At 48.2% G+C, this 19905-nt stretch overlaps 1 protein-coding gene and 1 pseudogene across 2 annotated transcripts in view; one reads left to right on the forward strand and one right to left on the reverse strand.

Annotated features, from left to right (window-relative positions):
* Positions 1–274: 274 nt before the first annotated feature.
* LOC133087914 (serine/threonine-protein kinase PLK1-like) lies at positions 275–1986 on the forward strand (annotated as a pseudogene).
* Positions 1987–18105: 16119 nt separating this feature from the next.
* Positions 18106–19905, reverse strand: part of C3H1orf21 (chromosome 3 C1orf21 homolog) — a 221140-nt gene continuing 219340 nt past the window's right edge. For both annotated transcript variants that reach the window (XM_061185628.1, XM_061185629.1), the window contains one exon: positions 18106–18905. In XM_061185628.1, coding sequence (XP_061041611.1) covers positions 18867–18905 — 39 coding nt within the window. In that variant the 3' untranslated portion in view covers positions 18106–18866. The remainder of the gene's footprint in view (positions 18906–19905) is intronic.

The raw sequence follows: 19905 nt of genomic DNA on the forward strand, positions 1-19905 counted from the left end.
GCTGGAGGCTGCGTGTGGGGCGGGGCCGCCCAGGGTACCTGAGCCACTCCTGCCCCGCTTCGTCCTCCCCGGTTGTGATAAAAAAAATAAAAAAAAAAGAGAGAGAGAGAGAAAAGAGAGGCTTTTGCAACAGTCCCGGTGCAGCATTTGATTCGGGGAGCAGCGGAGCGGTGTCAAACCTCTGCCAGGACCCTGCTGCGTCTGCCCAGCAACTCCAGGAACACGAGCGCGGCGGCGCTGCAGAGACGCTGGCGCGGGCACCAGCCCACCGGGGAAAGCCGGGATCTCTGGAGTTGTGGCTCCCAGGGCCCCCGACCGCCATCCAGCAGGCAAAAGAGATCCCGGAGGTCCTAGTGGAGCCGCGCGGTCGGCGGTGCTGCCTGCCGGGCCGCTTCCTGGGGGAGGGGCGGCTTCGCCAAGTGCTTTGAGATCTCTGACAGGATGAGGACGCCAAGAGGAGGTGTTTGGCCGCAAGATCCTGCCTGAGTCGCGGCTGCTCAGGCCGCACCGGAAGGAGAAGATGTCCTTGGAGATGTCTATTCATTGCCCTCTCGCCCACCAGCACGGAGTCGTAGGAGCACGTGGACACGAACTTCATGTTGGTGGTGCTGGAGCGCTGCCGCCGCTGAAGATCTCCCCTGGAGCCGCACCGGCGGAGGAAGGCGACGACCCAGCCCGAGGTCCGCAGCTACCTGCAGCACGTGGTCCTCGGCTGCCAGTACCTGCACCCAAACCAGGTTATTCACCGGGACCTCAAGCTGGGCAAACTCTTCCTAAATGACGATCTGGAGGTGAAAATAGGGGATCTGGCCCGGCAACCAAAGGTGAATATGATGGGGAGAAGAAGAAAACCCTGTCTAAATACGTAGCTCTTGAGGTGCTGAGCAAGAAAGGGCACCGTTTCCTGGTGGACGAGGGGCCTATTGGGTGCATCATGTTGATGTATACCTTGTCGGTGGGTAGATCACCTTTTGAGATCTCTTGCCTAAAACTGACCTACTTCTGGATCAAGAAGAATGAATGCAGGATCCCCAAGCACATCAACCCTGTGGCCACCTCCCTCTTCCAGAAGATGCCGCAGACAGGTCCCACTGCCCACCTGATCATTCATGAGCAGCTCAAGACGAGTTCTTTACTTCTGGCTACATCCCAGCCCATCTCCCATTACCTGCCCCACCATTCCATCAAGGTATTCAGTCGCTCCCAGAAGCCTGGATCCCAGCAACAGGAAGCCTCTCACAGTCCTAAATAAAGGCCTAGAGAACTCTATGCCCAAGACTCCCTGGGGAAAAGAGGGACCAGTTGTCCAGGAGACCAGAGAGTGCCACCTTGGTGACATGCTGTAGCGGCTGCATAGCGTGAATGCCTCCAGGCCCTCTGAGACGGGCTGGTGAGGCAAGAGGAGGCTGAGGGTCCCTCCGGCATCCCCATCTTCTGAGTCAGGAAGTGGGGGACGATCGGGACAAGTGCAGCCTCGGGCATCAGCCGTGTAGCAAAGTGTCGGGGGTGTTCTCCGATGGTTGGACTCACCTCATCCTCTGGTGCCTTGGTGACAGTCTGTGGTTCATAGAGCACGGTGGTGCAGAGTTCTCCCTCGCCATGAGTTCCCATCCCAACTCCTCCATGAAGATCACTCTCCAAGTACTTCCAAAACTACATGAGTGAACACTTGCTGAAGGTGGGTACCCATGGGAAGGTGATGAACTAGTCCAGCAACCCTACCTGCCTACCTGATTCTGCAAGCACAGCACCATCATCCTGCATCCTGCAACGTCTTCCAGGACCACAGCAAACTCATCCTGTGCCCAGCATGGCAGCTGTGACCTACATCGACTAGAAGCCAGATTTCCACAAGTACTGCCTGAATCTCCTGGAGGAGCACAGCCGCCCCAAGAGTCTGGCAAGTCAGCTCTTCTATGCCCGCCCATGGTGGACAAGCTGCTGAGCTTTCACTCAGCCAACAACCGCCTCAGGACCTCCTCATAGCCCCTCCCCTAGGACTACTGCCCCTCCTCACCCCCACCAGCCCCTTGGGCCCCTATGGGTTAGCCCCCGTCGTGCTGGGTTTTCTGTGATATGTCCCCTCACTCGGACCGAGTGGCTGGAAAGAGAGCTATGTCTTCCTTGCAGGTGGGAGTTGCTATTAAGTTATTTTTGTACATGTTGGGGTGTAGGTTCTACGGCCTCTTCACCTTCCCTCTCAACCCCACCGTATGAATTGTACAGAATACTGCTATTGAATTCGGGACTGTTTTTTTCTTGGCTTTATACACATTAAACACGTGTGAATCTTTTTAAAAAGGTGTGGGGAGCGCTGATTGGCTGCTAGTTGTCACGTGCACTCAGTGGCCACCTGGCTCAGCCAGTCAGCAGCAAGAATTGAATATTCTGGAGGTGCTGTGCAGAGGTGGCTATACGGGATGCCTGCCTTCATTGTCCCTTAGCCCAATAAGTCATGTAGCAATGGTAAACAAATTCAGTGACAACGCATTAAGTCCTTCACAAAGTGCCTTTGACAAAAGGCGGTCGTCTGCTGAGAGCTGTGGGACCCTCTCAGCTGATAGGGCCCTGAGAATGCTACTGTGACCCTGTCATGGGGACAGGTCTGTCAGGAATGGTCTTGGGGGAAGAGGATGGAATTTATAAGACCTCCTTTGAATGACCAGTGCCGACTCCGATGGCTCATCTAGCTGGCATGTAGAAAAGCTGGAAACGCTAGCCAAAAGCTTGGGAAGGCAGAGAGGGAGAGAGAGAGAGGAAGGGAGGAAGGAGGGAAGAAAAGCAAGGAACCCCCTGTGGTAGGTGCTATGAGGGAAGGGCTGCCTGGGGTCCCTTTCATGTGCTCACAGCAGCATATGTCCACTAGTGAGGAGTACTTTGTGGCTTCGGTCCAGGAGAGACACATTTAGGGTACCTGTTTCAGCTGAAGGAAGGGAAGGCCAGAGCATACTGGAAAGAAGTTTGAGAAGCTGGCTCAATGGTGGCCCAGGCAAAGAATATGACCAAACTGAGATGACACGGCATGCTGACCCAAGGCACACATGTCGGTGGCACTATGGCCGAATGGTTATAAGCCAGGCCTCTGGGTCAGATGACCTGATCCTGGTTCTACCACATACTGCTGTGTGACCTTGGGCAAGTTACTCAATCTCTCTGAGACTCAGTTTCCCCAACTGTAAAATGAGAGAACAGAACTTACTTTAGAGGGGCTATCTGGAGGAATATGTGAGAGAACATTTAGTCTCTGTTCCATATATGGCAGTGACCATTAGGAGGATGGATCAGTTGGGGACCAGTTGATGGCTTTGATGTCACACTTCCCCCCAATGATGTGGACTCTGCCAGTGTTTGGTAGACTCAGCTTCTGCTAAGAAGCTCATCTCATCTGGGACTTGAGGGAGGGAACTCAGCTCTGACTATGACCAAGTTTCAGTTTGTGAAGAGATTTGCTTACCCAGGTCCTCCTACTTATCCCGATGACACTATTTACTTATATTTTGGAAAATCTTCAAGCTTTTTCCTTCCAATTGTGTGCTGGGGGGAGGAGCGGTGGGAATGGGGAGATGTTTGTGGGCCCCGGCAGGAGTCAAAGGGGCCCCTGGGGCACCAGAATCCCACTGCATTGGCAGGGGCACAAATCCTGGCAGATTATGTCAAGGATAAAAGAGGATTTAGGGTGACGATTTAAAGCTTCCTTTTCTCCTTTTTTGGGCAAGGGCCTGGGAAGAGGGGGTGGGAACCGAAAACAGACAGAGCCTTGTTAGTGACTTGAATTTTCACATGTAGAATGACGGAGCTTTGGAAAGGAGTTTCTCCTTGTGTGCCCCTCCCATTCCACGCCATCTAACCTGATCTTTAAATTGGCGACTCCATTTGTATTCCAGTCTGATCATGGGAGACTCATATCCCTGTGGGCCCCAGCCTTGGTTTGTAGCAGACGGGAAGTGTTCAGGGGAGCCTTCAGCTGACACAAAAGGACTGTGGGGAAACCAGCCAGCATCCCTCCCTCCTGGCAGCCTCACCCCACAGCTGGGGCCCTGGGAAGCAGGGTGGTGGCAGGTCAGTCTTTACAACTGCTTTTTATTGGATCCTGTCTGTGTTGGTTGTATTCAAGGCTCTCAGTCCCAGATATGAGAGCAAACCACAAGAACCCTGCGTCAGGTCAGTGACCAAGTGCCGAGCATATCAATGACCAGAACTCCGGGAACAATTGGAGCAAGTGCTTGAAATTCCAGCCGTGAGCCCGTCTGACCCACATGGGGGGATGCGTATATCTTGGGTAACATCCCAGCCGGCAATTCCCAAACTCACCAGGCATTCAACCACTGCAGCCTCAATTTTAATCATTATAACACCACCCATCACCCCCCTCTAGCTCTGCCCCACGGAACGTCCTGGGTGTGTAAATCCTGTTCTTTTTATCCAGCTGAGAGATGCTGCAGAGAGGATGAGCAGCCACTGCCCTCAGTCCCTTGCAAGCAGGGACCCCGCTTTTCTGGGGGTGGGATCTGCCTTCCCTGAGGTTTGTCAATTTGGGGGGAAGGAACTCATTCCCTAGATGCTGTGTTTTATCCTGAAGCCGTCTCCCAGAGCCAGGGGTGTACTGAGGGCTGAGGGCAGCTGGGTGAGGAGCACCACAAGGTAGGAGCAGGCTTGGGCTTCTGCCTGAGGTCAGCGATGAGGGCTAAACCTCCTGCCCAGGATGGGTGGGTTCACGAAATTCCCTTTCTTTGGAATGGCTTGAGCAAAATCGTGTCTGGACACCAGATGAACCCTTGAGGCCTTTCCCTAGCCTGAGCTCTTCGTCTTCTAGGGGTTGATTCATTCTCTTGTCCCATCAACACGAGAGACTCACCTTCATGTGTCACCAGGAGTCCTCCTCATTCCCCGCCTTTCCTGGCTCATTCTCACCATCGAGATTGGTAGCAGAGTTGAGTGCTTCCTTTGCTGGGCTCTCACAGCCCCTTGGAGTGTGTGTACAGACCCACGCCCTACTATTCTGTAGCTCCCTGGGAGCAGGGTTTATCCTGTCCAGCTTTGTTTGCTGGTGCCCATCTCAGTGGCATGCTAGGTAGACAAGTAGCCCTGGGACCCTCCCTGTGTCTCACAGTGGCCTGGGGGAGATGCTTAAAAATGCTCAGCCCCGCTCCCAGAAATCCTGACTTAAGTGACCTGAGGTCTGGACACTGGTGGTCTGAAAAGCTCCCCACGTGACCTAATGTGCAGCCTCTGTTGAGACCCCCCCCCCCGAGTCGACCGTTAATGAAAGCTTGTCTTAGAATGAACCAATGACGTTTGTCCAAGTGATACCTTCTCTTTTATTTGTGTGTGTGTGTGTGTGTGTGTGTGTGTGTGTGATCCTCAAGCCCTACTCACCCCTAGCATTTATCCCCTGTTAACGCCATTTGTTTGAGCCATAAAACTCTTGGGGGAACCACGTTCTGGAAGGAGAGCTACTGGCAGGCATTTCTCCTCTGATGTTTGGAACTGTGCTGAACAACTCACTACGTCTTAGGAAGTTCCCGCCTCCAGCACGCGGGATTCTCTCTTGTCCTTCAGTGTCACTCCATACCTGCTAAACCTCTTCCTCAACGTTTTCTAGACTGCAGACCATGGTTTCTGAGCCTTGTGGGAAGTGGTCGTGGGCAAGTCTGAGGGGCCGTGTGTGAGGCCCCAGGTGGGCCGAGCAGCCTGGAGGGAGATGCCCGTGGACAGGGTGTGTTATGCAAATGGGAATTACATGAAGTGATTGATAGAGTTTCATTCAGGGAGAAAATGATGAGAGAAATCAGCCCACAAAACGTTTGTCGAAATACCATACGATATCACTTATATGTGGAATCTAAAATACGACACGGACCTATCTACGAAACAGAAACAGAGTCACAGCTCTAGAGAACAGACTTGTGGTTACCAAAGGGGAGGGAGATGGGGGAGGGATGGATTGGGAGTTTGGGATTAGCAGATGCAAACTATTTTATACAGAATGGATAAACAACAAGGTCCTACTACATGGTACAGGGAACTATATTCAATATCCTGTGATAAACCATAATGGAAAAGAATATGATAAAGAATGTATATATGTATAACTGAATCATGTTGCTGTACAGCAGAAATTAAGACAACATTGTAAATCAACTATATTTCAATTAAAAAAAAAAGTTTGTCCAGTCCAGTTCTATGCGCAGCTCACTGCTAGGGGCTGTGGGACTTCGGGGGATCTGCCCTCTGTGTGGGAAAACCACAGAAGAGGACCTAAATATATGAGATGAAGCACAGATTTCCAAAGCTACCAGAACTCTGAGAGGAGTGATGTCCATTCCCTGTAAAGCTTTGGTGTCTCATCCGTGGCTGGTGGCAGCCTCTGAGTCTAAACCAGCTGTAGCTGGTCACTGGCATGAGGTCTTTTTTTGAACACACAAAAGAGTATAGGGAATATTTTCCAAACACACACCCTATTTCCCCAAATCTGCTTCAGTTAATTTTTTAAAAGACTGAAACATTGTTAACCCTCCCCTGTGCCACTTCCTGCCCTCCCTCCCCCCTCCCTTTCTTGAAATTGGTATTTGTCTTTCCCATGTATGTTTTCCTATGCACGTTATTATACACGTAGGGCATTCACGCACAATATATGATATGATTTTGAAAGCTTTCAAACTTTATATGAGTGGCATCATACTGTACCCTCTGCATGTTTTCCACTCACTGCTCTGTTTTTGAGGTTTATTCATGTTGATACAAAATTAACTAAATTACTGTTTATCCATTCTCTTTTTGATGGGCATTAAGAGTGCATTCTGTTTTTCCGTTAGAAATAATGCTACAACATTGTAATGTATAGTTTGGCGCACATCTTCCTTCCTTCCTCCCTACCTACTTCCCTCCCTTCCTTCCTTCCTCCCTTCCTCCCTCCCTTCCTTCCTTCTTTCCTTCCTTCTTCCTTCCTTCCCTTTCTTCCTTCCTTCCTTCCTTCCTCCCTCCCTCCCTTCCTTCCTTTCTCTACCTTTCTTTCCTTCCTTTCTTTCTCTTCCTTTTGAAGTATAGTTGATTTACAATATTGTATTGGTGTCAGGTGTACAGCATAGTGATTCAGTGTTTTTGCAGATTGTACTCCATTATAAGTTATTACAAGATAATGGGTAAAATTCCCTGTGCTGTACATTATCTCCTTGTTGCTTATTTATTTTACGCATCTCCTTGCACACAGATGCTCCACTCTCTCCCTGAATACTCCCTCCATGACCATCACAGCTTTCAGACATGCTACCTGCCTGCTCCGGGCTCTGCCATGGGCTCACCCTTCCTCAGTACCGGCAACTCGGCTCTTAGTAAGTATTTGAACTTGACCTGGTTTCTAGGCCTCACCTTACACTTGGAGACCTAGTCTTACACCACAACTATCTGTGGCTCAAGCCTCTCAGGGCTTCTACCCCGCACCAACACCTGGCCTCTGCTGAAAGGGAAGTTCTGTGGCAGGAAAGATTGGCATGTCTTGGGCCATAAGACGAGGTCTCATACAAGTGGTCAGTTTTAACTGGACCTCAAAGGAAGTTCAATTTTCTGTAATAAGGAGAAATGGGAGAGTCTTCCTGAGGGGAGAGCAGGAACCAGAGTAGGAAAATAAACATGGCAGGGTAGTACAGGGTAAGGACCTGGCTAAGAGCAGTGGCCAATGGAAGCTGGGTTCTGTCAGAGAGTGGGTAACATGATGTGAATCTAGTAAGTTAAAACTTCATGTTCCCCACCAGATGACTTTGAGCTTTCGGGATGGAAATGGTGGGTGGGCAGTGCCAGTGGCAGGGGTGATGGTGGCCGGGAGACCCCTGAGGAGAAGCACCCATCCTCTACAGCCATCTGCTGGGCCAGGCCAAGTGTGCTCACTTGTGGTCTCGTTTCACTCATTTCCCTCCGATTTGTTGATGAGGCTTTATTAAATTGGTCTTCCTCTTCCCTCCATCACTCATGTGTCCCTTCCCGCCACTCCTGCTTCCAAGTAAGAGAGCTCCAGGCCACCACATGCAGGCTTCAGTCCAGCTACGACCAGTGGACTGGACACTGACATTGCTTGCAAGAGCTTGGGGAGCGGACACGAGGGGCAGTCCTGCGGTCTTCTCTGCAGTTTGACTTCTCTGTGGCTTGAGGTTAAAGGAAGCTCCCAAAGTTCCCAGTCAGGGCTACAGGGGACCAGCATGTGTGTATGTGTGTGGGGTGCAGTCGGGAGTGAGGTGGGGTTAGGAAACCCTTCAAGCTTGGCTGGCCTTGTGATTTCAAGCGAGCTTCTGCAGGGAGAAACAGGCTTACTATTTTGGAAAGAACAAGCTTGGGTCCCAGGTTTCCTCTGGGCAGAAGCTTGGGCTTTTGCCTTGTTTGACAACCTGTAAAACTCAGCAGTAAATCTGAACTTCCAGCTCCACTGCTGGCAGGAAAAACCCTGGGAATAATTATCAACTCTTTCCCCTTGGCTGGCAGACCCTCCCTTCCACTCCCTTCATCATTCCCACCCTTATTCTCACTACCAAACCATTAGGAAATCACGAAGAAAATCTGTTCCCAAGAGCCACGGTGAAGCACAGAGGCTGGCTGGGCTGGCTGATCAGACCAACGCCTGTCAGAGGCGAACAGGCTGATGCTACAGTGAAGACAGAGCCAAGAGAAACTGCTTTTGGCTTCATGCTTTGAGACTATGTGTGTGTTTATTTCTCTCTGGTAGATCCTAGAAGGCGAGCGTAGTGGGAGAATCAATTGTTTTCAGCATCCAGAATGTGCCAGATAGTCATGGCGTTTGAGGGTGGGGAACGAGAGAAACTCTAAGGCACATACCTCATTTTTCATACTGCTCTCCCTGCGTCTGACTTTGGAGAGGGGAATTCCTTAATTCCTCACATCCCTGACCCCCTACTTGGGAGACCCCAGTGCCCGGCATACACTGTGTAATTAACAAATGTCAGCTGGCTGAATGAGTGCCTTTGGGAAGCGGGTGGTTGTTTACTGAGCATTTACTATGGGATCTCCTCAAATCAAACCAATGAGAAAAGTATTGTTTTCAAGTAGGTTCAGGAAGGTTAAGTAACTTGTCCAAGGTCTCACATCTAGGACTGTGTGTGTGTGTGTGTGTGTGTGTGTGTGTGGTGGAGGGAAAGGGGTATACAAGAGATTTGAGAGGCTCATGGCATCATTTTTTGTCATTGCTCTTTTTTGCAACTTCATCAAATCTATGAATTTATGAATTTGCAGAAGCTGATGGGACTGAGTGGGCTGTCCCTGAAAGTTGGAGGCAATGAAAACAAGGTTGGGGGCTTTCCAAGTGGGTGCTTGATGTAGTAGATCTCCTGTAAAAACAGAACTTGAACTTATGTACACACAGTAGGGAAGAAAACTGAAGAGTAGATGGACGGGAAGGCCCCAAGATCTTTTGCAGACATTTATAACAGCCCCTTCCCTGAGATCCAGGGAGAAAGAAAGGCACAAAAAAGAACAAAGCCAGGTCAACTTTTAAAAATTATTTAATAGAAAGTCCAATGTCAAAATGTAACAATAAACAAAAATACACATGTATAAATATGTATATATAATTAGACCTGTATACCTTCTCAGACCCTTTTCAAATGAAACAGAATCATCATCATATCTTGGTGGTCAAATCAGAAATAATATTCAAGCGACGTGGACCCACTTGTGCTGTGGGGAATAAGAGTACTACTGAAGAACTTTGAGGGTTCAAAGAATTCCAATCATGAGAGAGCTGGGGATATTGCCAAATGTCCTTTTCTGGAGACCCAGAGAGGGAATATGAGCAACCCCATGGCTCTGTACAGTGTACCTGATCTTTTCTTAGCACCTATAGCCACTACTGCCTAGGGAGTCCGCTCTCCTGTCGGATGGGGTTTTGAATTGTTTAAGTTTATGCTATTTGAGAGTGTGCTTGCCCTGTCTCCCAGATTAGAATCTCCTAGGGATTTTGCTTTAAGACCTTCCTATGCTTCAGGCCAAGTGCCAGCACAGTAGTTTGGGATGGATGCCATCAAGGTGTGAGGATTTGCTCCTGAAATGGTGGTTGGTGTCCAAAGTGGCTATGCACATATTAATACTAGGGGGCACCCAAACCCTCGGGGCTTCAGAGTGAAAATACCAGAACCTCTGTCTATAATATTTTGTATCTTATTCTTCAAAAATTTCTATGTTCTGCACTTTTAAAAATGTGCCTAATGTTTTAGTACAGAAGTATATGAATATATACTTTAAATTAATAAACATACGGGGGGGATGCATCTCACAAGGTTTTTGCTGACAGCCACGTGTGGTCCAAACAGATGGGCACCCACCGCTTTACAGAATTCACGTGCATGTGGAGGGCTGGGCAGGCTTCCCTGCGGGGCTCCCACGCCCACCTAGGAAGCCTCTGCAGGTGCTCAGGAGAGCAATGCCTCAAGCTTATCTCCCAGACCTGAATGAGAGCTGATGTCTCCTGATCCTGCCACTAGATTTTCCTTGAATGTAACGCCTTATCCTAAATAAAACACAAATGCCCTTGGGAAGAGCAAATACACAGCCACTGACACCTGGCAGGGAAGCATTTTGATCTCTTCCTGGTGATGGAGAGGGAATTGGACCAGGGCAGACAATGGGGAGAGGGTGCCCTAAGGCAAACCTGGCCGTATTCCATGACCACACCCCGACCAAGGGGACCTTCCAGGATCTTCATTTTAAAGTAGGTGTATTTGAGGCCAAATATTCTGTCAGTTTCCAGCATCGTGATTACTACAGGCCGAATTCTAATTAAAACGCCTAGGCTGGTGGGATAGTCGCGTGGGAACCACAAGACACAGAATTAGAAATTCCTCAGTAAGGAGCCAGAGGAATATCTGGGAAAAGAGTAGGTGTTTGAGCGACAATCTTTCCAAGGGTCCAGAAGGCTGGTGAATATGCCAGGCTGCACTCAGGAGAGCAGGTGTGGAGGTCTTGCAAAATAGGTGAGCCCCAAGCCGTCCTCAGGGCCCTCTGGGGTCAGAAGACCTGAGCCCCTCAGCTAGGAAAACTGCCTTCAGCCCCCAGTGCCTCCAACTCCTCAAGGAAATTATGTTACCTATTGTGGCCTTTTCTTGAGTTTCTAGCAACCATGCTGCCTCACAGCTGGTATTTTGATTCATCTAATTCTTTTTCTTCTCCTTATAAAGTTTCTAATTATTTGGGGCCAAAGGGAAGAGAAACCCAATGCTCTGAGCTCTGAATATGTTCTTTGGAAAACCTAAAAGGCACCGCGAGCTGTCTGCACAGAGAGACTCTGTCTGCTGTCTCTGAGCCTTCCCTGCGTCACTCCCAAAGAGCGCAGGGCTCCAGGGGCCTCCCCGTCCCCACGAGGCTCACGGCAGCTGCCTAGGCTTGTGGGTATTTTCCATGTGCACACAATCCATCTGTGCTTTTTTGTTTTTGTTTTTTAATTCCCCTTTCTTTGGCAGGACACAGGTGCACACTGCAGACACAGCAGAGGCTTGGCCGCCAGGTATGACCCAACCCGGGGAAAGGCTGTCCAATGGAGGCTGCCCTTCGGTAGAATGAATGGAGACCTCACACCCCGAGTTGGGAAGCCCTAGGTGGCTTCCCGTGTATTTATCTCAGGGTGCACCCTCATCCCGGGGTCTAGGCGCCTTGTTCCCAAGAGATATTTTTAGCCTTGGTGGTTCTACAGCCAGGTCAGGATGACCCAGAGCTGTCCCCCGTATGTCTCTAAATCCAGCCCAGGTTAAAGCTCTTGAAATCAAACACCTCTGGGGGAGAGGACAAGGAGCTGGGGCAGGGGTGGAGGATACACAGGAATAAATCATCTCAGCAAGTAACTGTGTACCTCCACGGCGAGGAGGGAAAATCTGGTCCTGATGGGGATCACACTTACCTCTCTGGGTGGCCTCGGCAGTGGGCTTCAGAGGGGGCAGAGCATCACCTACAGCTCTCTCTATGCCCCCTGGGCTGGGTCACTGATTGCCCTGGCCACATCCCTCTCCTCTCCCTCCTCAACTCCTAGCTCCAGCTGCTTCTCTGCACACAGGCCCTGACAACCCATGCTGTCCCTCCTTTGGCCGAGTGCCATGCTGTCGCCTCAGCCTGGAAGGCCCTTTGCAATGCTCTCCCTCAGGCCTCTGACAAACTTGAGCTTTGATGTCCCCTCTTTTAGGAAGCCCCCGATTTCCAAAGCTGGGCGGCTGCCCCTCTGAGAGCCTCCCACGGCACCCAGTAATTCCCTGCAGCGGCACTTCCCACACTGTCTTCCCCACTAACGGTGGGCTCCTTGAGGGCGCGAGCTGGGCTTGGGTCAACCGTGTATTGCTGGGGATTAGCTCAGTGCCTGGAGTATACTAGGTGCTCCAAATAATCTGTCGAATAAATGAGTCCCCGACACTGGAAGAGGCAATGCTAAAAATGTTACATCTGGGCCAACCTAGACGAAGGGGCCCCAACCCCAGTCACTGGTGTCCCAGTGCCCCAGTGGAGCTGCGGAAGTGCCACAGTCAGGGACATACTGGCTGAGTAGAAGAGTGTGTGAGAAACGCTGGGGTATACGGCTAGACCTGGCACGTGTCCTGAGGGATGAGTCCCTATATGTGCCTGGAGTTGGGAAAGGCTGCCAGAGTCCATGTTAAAGCCCAGGTGAGTGAAAGATGCTAGTGGCAGGCATCCTGGCACGGAGAGGGCACAAGACCAGACGACCAGCAGACCTTCATCCTCCTATTCGAGTCTAACTCAAACTTTCGTGAGAGTGATCACTAGCTTTTCCTAGTTTGGTATTATTATAATTACACTAATGCTTTCCTAGACATTATCTTAGAGATTACAATACGGCAAAATGCAGCTCTTCCTTGAAGTACTTCACTGATAAAGTAGTTATATATTTTTTCTCCATGTATCTTTCTGTGGGGTGTGTGTGTGTGTGTTAGGAAATTGATCCAAATTTAGAGTCCTATAAGGCAGCTGCCTTGTTCTGCTCTAGGAAAATAGATACGGAAAAGCTGGCTTGCAATCCACTGCGAAACTTTCCTTGCTCACTTCACTGCCAAGGGAGAACAGTCCTTGAAGATCTGGACTGAAATGCCAGAAATCAGGGGCTGTTCTATCACTTCTGGGTCTAAGCCCAGGGGTCCCCGAGGTTCTAGAGCTATTCTCAACCCTAGGGACCCTAAGGTAGTTCTGGCTGAGTTCACAGTGTTCTTTTTACTGCCTCTAAGTCTTACTCAATCAGATGCAAAGCCTTGGGCTAAAAACAACCCCTGGAAAGGAAAGAAGGGAGAATTCAGAGTAGAGAGGGAAGACAGTATTAGAATAAGGCCTTTGGTTTAGGGGTGAGTCTTGGTGAATTAAAGCAATTTCTCTGGCTTCCAAGAGATAAGAGCCATTTCCTACATCATCTTGAAGGAATTTGACAGCTACCATGTTAGAAAGAGGCAGGAATCTTGGCAACAGTTTTCATAAGAAAACTGGACATAGCACCCCCTTGACACAAGGAAATTCTTTTGATTCTGTCAAGCTAAGTGAGGGCGGAGGCGGGTCCCCTCTAGGCAGCACCTTTAACAGTTGCCATGGAGACATGAGTCATCTTCTTTAGAGGCTGTGCCTTTAGAAGCAAAGAGAGGAACTCTGGGGAATTCTTGGGCTCTTCTGACCTTGGAACAAATTAGTTAAATGCCTATCCAAGTCACTACATGACTATCTAAAACATTTAAGGTCTTGAAAGAGATTCACATCTAGTTTCAATGCTTAAACTAGCCTGGAAAATATAGAGGCCCCAGTCCAAAGATCAAAAAGAGATGTCAAACCCTAGCTCACAGAAAGGATTTCAAGTTAATGGTCCAGGTATTGCCTTTCCTCCACCTTTGGAGATCAGATTCTCCTAAACTTCTCCGGAGGTTAAGGCTTTTCACCTTAAAAAGATGCATCCTGGGATGAAACAAGCCTTGGGACCCAGGAAAGAAATCAGAATACTCAAAAGCCTGTTCTGGTCACATCTGATACCTAACTGCAGATACCAGCCTCCTTTTCCACATGCTGAAAGGATTCCAAGGAAAGAGATAAGCGCCTAAAATCCCAAAGCCGTTCCCTTCTGGGCACTAACACCCTGCTAGCCTCTCCTGGTTTGTGCGTAGCTTTATCAGATATAGGAAGGCCAAGTAAAACACTCCCCATGAGGAAACCAAGCTGGTGGTGAGCCAAGGAGAGATTCTGGAAAAGGGAGATGTCCCCAAAGGGCTGTTTTCACAGTGTCGCATTGCAAAGGGCATAGTAATAATACAAAAAAATAGGAAAACACTTGAATGACATCTTTCCTTCTTTCAACATGGCCATTTATGTTGGATATATGAATTCTACACTTAAGATACACCACTTAGAACATGGGGGTAATAGATTCACTTCCCAGGATTATTGGGACAAGACAATTATAAAAATGCCTAGCACAGTATCTGACAGAGTGAGTTTAAAAAATAAATGTTAGTTCCTTTTCCTCTTTCCCCAAGATTAGATTAGATCCCAGATAAGGTACAAGAGTCTTCTGAAAAGCATGGCATAGCTAGTGAGCGAGTCCTAAGATCTGTCACAAAAGTAAATCTGTTTACCCACAATCCTCATTTTCTTCCATAGCTTTCGACCCTCTTCCAGAGACATACAAAAAGGTGACTGAAGTCAAGGGCATTTTTTCCCCCCTTGGAAAAACATGTCCATTCATTGGTAAAAGGCAATTCATAGACCTTATCCATGAAATTCCAAAGGTCTATGGCAGGGTCATATTTGCAGGGTGGAAGCCGATTGCCTCACCCGGCATTATACAAGCGCCAGGAGTGGAGGTGGGGAGGTCCAGTAATCCACCCATGACACTGAGAAGCCTTGTTCCTGCTTCGAGCCACCCTTTCATTATGCCCTTCAATATATATTCCCTCTCCCCAACCAGGCCTTACTCTTCTACTAGGGTTTTAAGCAAAACTTAGCAAAAAGTTTAATTTCTGAGAGGTACAAAGAAATAAAGCTCTGAGCATGTCTTCCGGGGGAAAAGCATGCAAGGCAGATTTTATGTAAAATTATAGAGTGCAATCTGATACTTTTTTTTTATGAGGGAGCTGGGAGGAGGAAGGAGAGAGCCTTAGATACCAATTGTTTTGCCTTTCATAAAAAATATATCAGAGTCCCGGAGTCCAAGATTCAGAGTCAGTATTTTCCTAGATTAAGAATTTGATAATTTTTCTTCCTATGATACTGATATATTTAATCGAGTTTCTTTTCTAAGACCAGTAGACATGGAAACGCTCTTTTAAATTCTTGCCCAGTGTCTAAGCAGGACTTGTAATCAATATGCCAACGGGCCTCATAGGCTGCTGAGGTAAACTACATAAGAGGTATAATCTCTGCTCTTAGCAGGCTTATGGGAGAGTGTGGCCCTAAGAGAAAATAAGTCTCAACGAGACTGTGAGGAAGACAAAGTTATAACTCAAATTGGGACCGAAAGGGGGGCGCCATCATCCCTGGACCTGCTCCTGGAGGCTGTCAGGTTGCAGCTATGGCTGCTTCTGACCCTGGGTGAGCCCCTGACATGGAGGTGCAGGAGGCTGGCACCAGCACGGAGGACTAAAGAACCGAGGCTCCTCCTCAATCAGGGCATCAAAGCTCCGTCTCAGACCCTGGGCGCTGCGGACGGGGAGAGACCTGTCTCCCAGCAGGCTGGTGGGTGGCCGCTGCTGTGTCTGAGGGCTGACCTAGTTTTCTGTCTCCAGACTTTGTACCTTCTTTGTCCCTAAATAGACCATAACACCACCCTACGCTCCAGCCTGGGGCTAGGAGGCATCATGAGGTAAAAGCCTCTTTTAGGGTTCTCTGCCAGTAACAAACACGCATTCAATTATGACAGCAGTACTCCATGATCCTGAATCTCTGCCAACCAAAAGAAAGCTACGCACATACTGCTAAACTTTTACAATTCTACAACTCAGAGCCCATAATGCGTGTGTAATCCAGCTGTAAATCTTGTCGACAGTCTGCCCCACCCACTGGCCACTAAGCAGCTGGATTTTGAATCGCACCGGGCACACAGCCATCCCATCGCCCCTCTCTGTCCTAAATACTTCTCAGTCCATTTCTCATCCTTTTTCTATACCTCCATCCGCCAGACCATTTCCCTCCCTCCTTCCTTCCATCTCCCTGAGTCCTCAGAGATGACAGCCAGCAGAAGCACTAGCTTCTGGATTATTCTTTCACTGTATCTGAGACAATGGGCTTAATGTTCAGATACACAGGGGAAAAAAAAGGCAAAATGTTTTTGCATTAGACCTTTTCAGAAGGCATAAAAAAATAAAGTACAAACACAGATCCCTTGACAATTTTATGATTAAAACCAACAAATGGAAAACAGACAGTTTTGAGTGTTGCTAACATAATCAAGCATTTCATGCCAACCGGCTCTGCCACCCCATTTCTCAGCTCTGTTTCTAGATGTACCGAATGTGTCTGCAGATGACATCGCTTCTGCACATCAAAGAGGTACCCCGTGTTAAACCCGGGAGACAGAACTCCAGGTGAAAAGCCACTGGCTCACGGGCACAACACTTCGGGTTTCACGTAACCCTCAAAAATCAGATTCTCCAGAGACACGTGGTTCTGTGTACATGTGTATCATGTCAAAATGTTAAACGTGACCGTAAGAAAAATGATGTGAGCCTGTTTCATTTCCACGTGGAAGGTGGTGATTTTCTGGGAAGACACTATCTGAGACACCAAATAGAGGAGTGAAATGGAAGACATTCAGTGTTTGCTTCATTCTTGCTGGATAAGAACAAGGAATCTCGGGAAAAGGTCACCCTTGGAACAGTGAACAAGTCACTGGCGCACAAGTTTAAGGTGGGGCTTAGCAGTTCGTTTACAGTTGGGGAAAACTATTTTAGTCACTTGGCCAAAAACCATAGAAAGGGAGGGGACATAAAACCCCAGGCGACGCGAACTCTCCCTGCGTTTTTTCTGCTCGAAGCTGGGTAAAAAGCCTGAAATTTTGGCTGCATCTCTATTTATGTAACAACCACAGCTGCCCCCCCCCAAATAGCTGCTGCTGCCGGCTGAAAGAAGGAAGGGCTTTTGTTGCTAACATTTGAGTCCATTTTCTCTAGTGCCTGACTGAGTTTCCTTCCCCTCGCTTTTGGTGTGTGCCGGGTCTAAAAGGAGATAAGGAATCTCCCCCTGAACACATTAGTGGTGCCACCAGCTCTGTGGATGGAGTTTCAAGTCAAGGCTCACCTTCACAGCAAGAACACACTAAGCTTCTTATTCTATTCTGTGGCAGGTGATCTCTCGACTACCCAGAGCGTATTAACTACCCACCTTCGGAGGGTGGCAGTGTGGCTGATACTGAGGCCTTTCGCGTTCAAAACCCTGCAAACAGAGAAACATACAGTGCTTTTGCTGTGTGTTTTTTTTTTTTTGTGGGCCAAACCCAAACCTGGACTGCTGGCGTGGCACTGAATAGGGTGCCCTCCCCTGAAAGTAACAAAGAGAACCCTCGTCAAAGCTATCGAACGTGTTAAAAAAATACAAAAGTTATTTTCTCCTTTTGATGGCTATTTACTTGTGACAACATTTGTTAAAAATATTATTTCTGTCTTTGAGAAGAGACCATTCTCTTCATAGAATATGGAAAAATAAACTCTACCAAACCCACAGTTCATGTTCCCCACTACCGCCCGGGGCTTTGGCTTTCGCATCTCCGAATATCATCACCAGGGTCAATGTACTATGTTTTTCAGTCGGCACACGCTTTTCACCACACCATCCAGTACTGCAAGTAAGAGAACGGAAGTGGCAAGGCCCGCGTGACATTTTGAAGGGAGAGGATTAGGAAGTAGGGTGGTTTATTTGCTAACAAGATGAAAGGTAACAGGGTGGTTTCAGGCCCTCCTAAAAAGCCGTGGGATGTCCCCTCACCTCCTCTGACCACTGTCAGTACTGCGAATGCTTGGTGGGTTATAAGTGGGATGGCAGGGAGCCACTGAGGAGTCACTGCTAAGGAGGGCTCGTCTTCCGCACCCAGGAGCATCGTAAAACACTGAGCTGGATGAATGGGAGAAGACAAGGAAACATAAAAACAGTAAAATGTTTATTTTCTTAGAAAAAAAAGTAGGCAAGAGGGATTCAAAATGATTGTGATCACACTTCCGTCTGCATCTGAGCAAAACTGACGCTGCAAGCTTGATCTTTGATTAAGAGACCCAGGAAATGAAACCACCTGCCGTTTGCTCCTACGTCACTTCCCGGAGTCATGTCACAACATGCTTTTAATCGATAACAGCGCCTCTACTTCTTCTTCGCAGAGAAACAAGGCTTTTGCCATAGCAACCGCCCCATCTCCAAAGCGCAACACTGCCAGTGAGAAGCAAGGCTTTGGACTGCTTGGGGGGGAAGGCAGGGAGGGAGGAGAGAGGGAAGGAGGCGCTTGTCTTAGAAGCGGAACCGGTCTAGAGCAGAAGTTGGATATCTGAGTTCACCACTACCTCATCTTATAGAAAATAGGTTGGAGAGCATCTGTAAAACCAACAGTATCTTTAAGGTGAAATTGCAGAATTTTGCTGCAGACCTGGACACTGAGAGAAGTGAAAAGTTGCAACAAGTTTTAACTAGCAGCAACAAAGAAAGTTCGATAACAGTTTTTTTTTTGTTTGTTTTTAGCAATATTCCTTTGCAAGTTCATTAAGAAACATTGTAATTTAATGGGGCATACGATATGGAACGATCTTCTTTTGCTATAGTGCTGTCCGCTGAAGAGAACCGACCTTTGCAAAGATTTCAACGTGGGGTGTAACCTATTTACACAGTAGTAGCTCCCGGTTTGAGTGGTAGAATTGGTGCTATGTGATATCTTCTTCTTCCGAACAGTAATCTCGACCCTTGAGAGGAAAAGAAAAGAATAAGATGTGACCGAGAATCCAAAGCAAGGCTGGAGATAGTTACTTGCAATCGGTTTTCTCTCAGTATATGTCTCCCTGCAACAGGAGCCAGGCTCCGTCATTGACCACTGAGCACCAGGTAGGTAAGTCATAAATACGTGTTGGCTGATTTATAAACTGTATATACCTCATAGCATGTTTTACCAAGCCCCCAATAAGCCCTTATTTTGTATTGGTAAGAATTTATATTATACTAGGCACAGGAAAGACTCAGCCTTTCACCAAGTAATTACCAAATGGACGATCCATTCAGGAGACCAATTTGTCATGAACAGGAGAAACCAAAATGAACAGTGAACGAGTCCCTTTCTGCTCGGGCCAGGGCGGCTCACACTCCACAGCTATATCTCCAAGCCCAGAACTTACACTTTTACAGAGGAGGATGGCATAATCTAGGGATGTCTTAGTTTTAATCCACCCTAATGTGTTGGTTTTTTTTTTTTTTTTTTTTTTTTTTTTTTGGCCACACTGTGCGTCATGTGGGACCTTAGTTCTCCGACCAGGGATCAAACCCACACCCCCTGCAGCGGAAGTGCAGAGTTTTAACCACTGGACCACCAGGGAAGTCCCTTAATCCATTCTAAGTTAAAACAGGGATTAAAAAACAAAAGATTCACTGAATATGTATAACATATCTAGGACTATGTTTGGTATGTGTGGGATGCACAAGGAAGGCAAAAATGCTTTTAATGCATTCCCTAACAAAACAGGTTACTTGAGGGCTTAAGAACTATATCCAGCCGTTACTTTTGAACATATTTCATCCTCTCTCCAGCAGGTTATATACTCTATGAAGGCACAGTTAGGCCTGGGATTTAAGCTCCACGTCTGATATCACTGGGCTGTCTTGGTCAAAGCACATGGCTCCTTGGTCTGTAGTCTCTCACAGAGAGCACGGAAACAAGTCCCTGTCCTGCCTGTGTCACAGTGTCACAGATAA

Source organism: Eubalaena glacialis, chromosome 3 (genome assembly GCF_028564815.1).
Source record: "Eubalaena glacialis isolate mEubGla1 chromosome 3, mEubGla1.1.hap2.+ XY, whole genome shotgun sequence".
NCBI lineage: Eukaryota > Metazoa > Chordata > Mammalia > Artiodactyla > Balaenidae > Eubalaena > Eubalaena glacialis.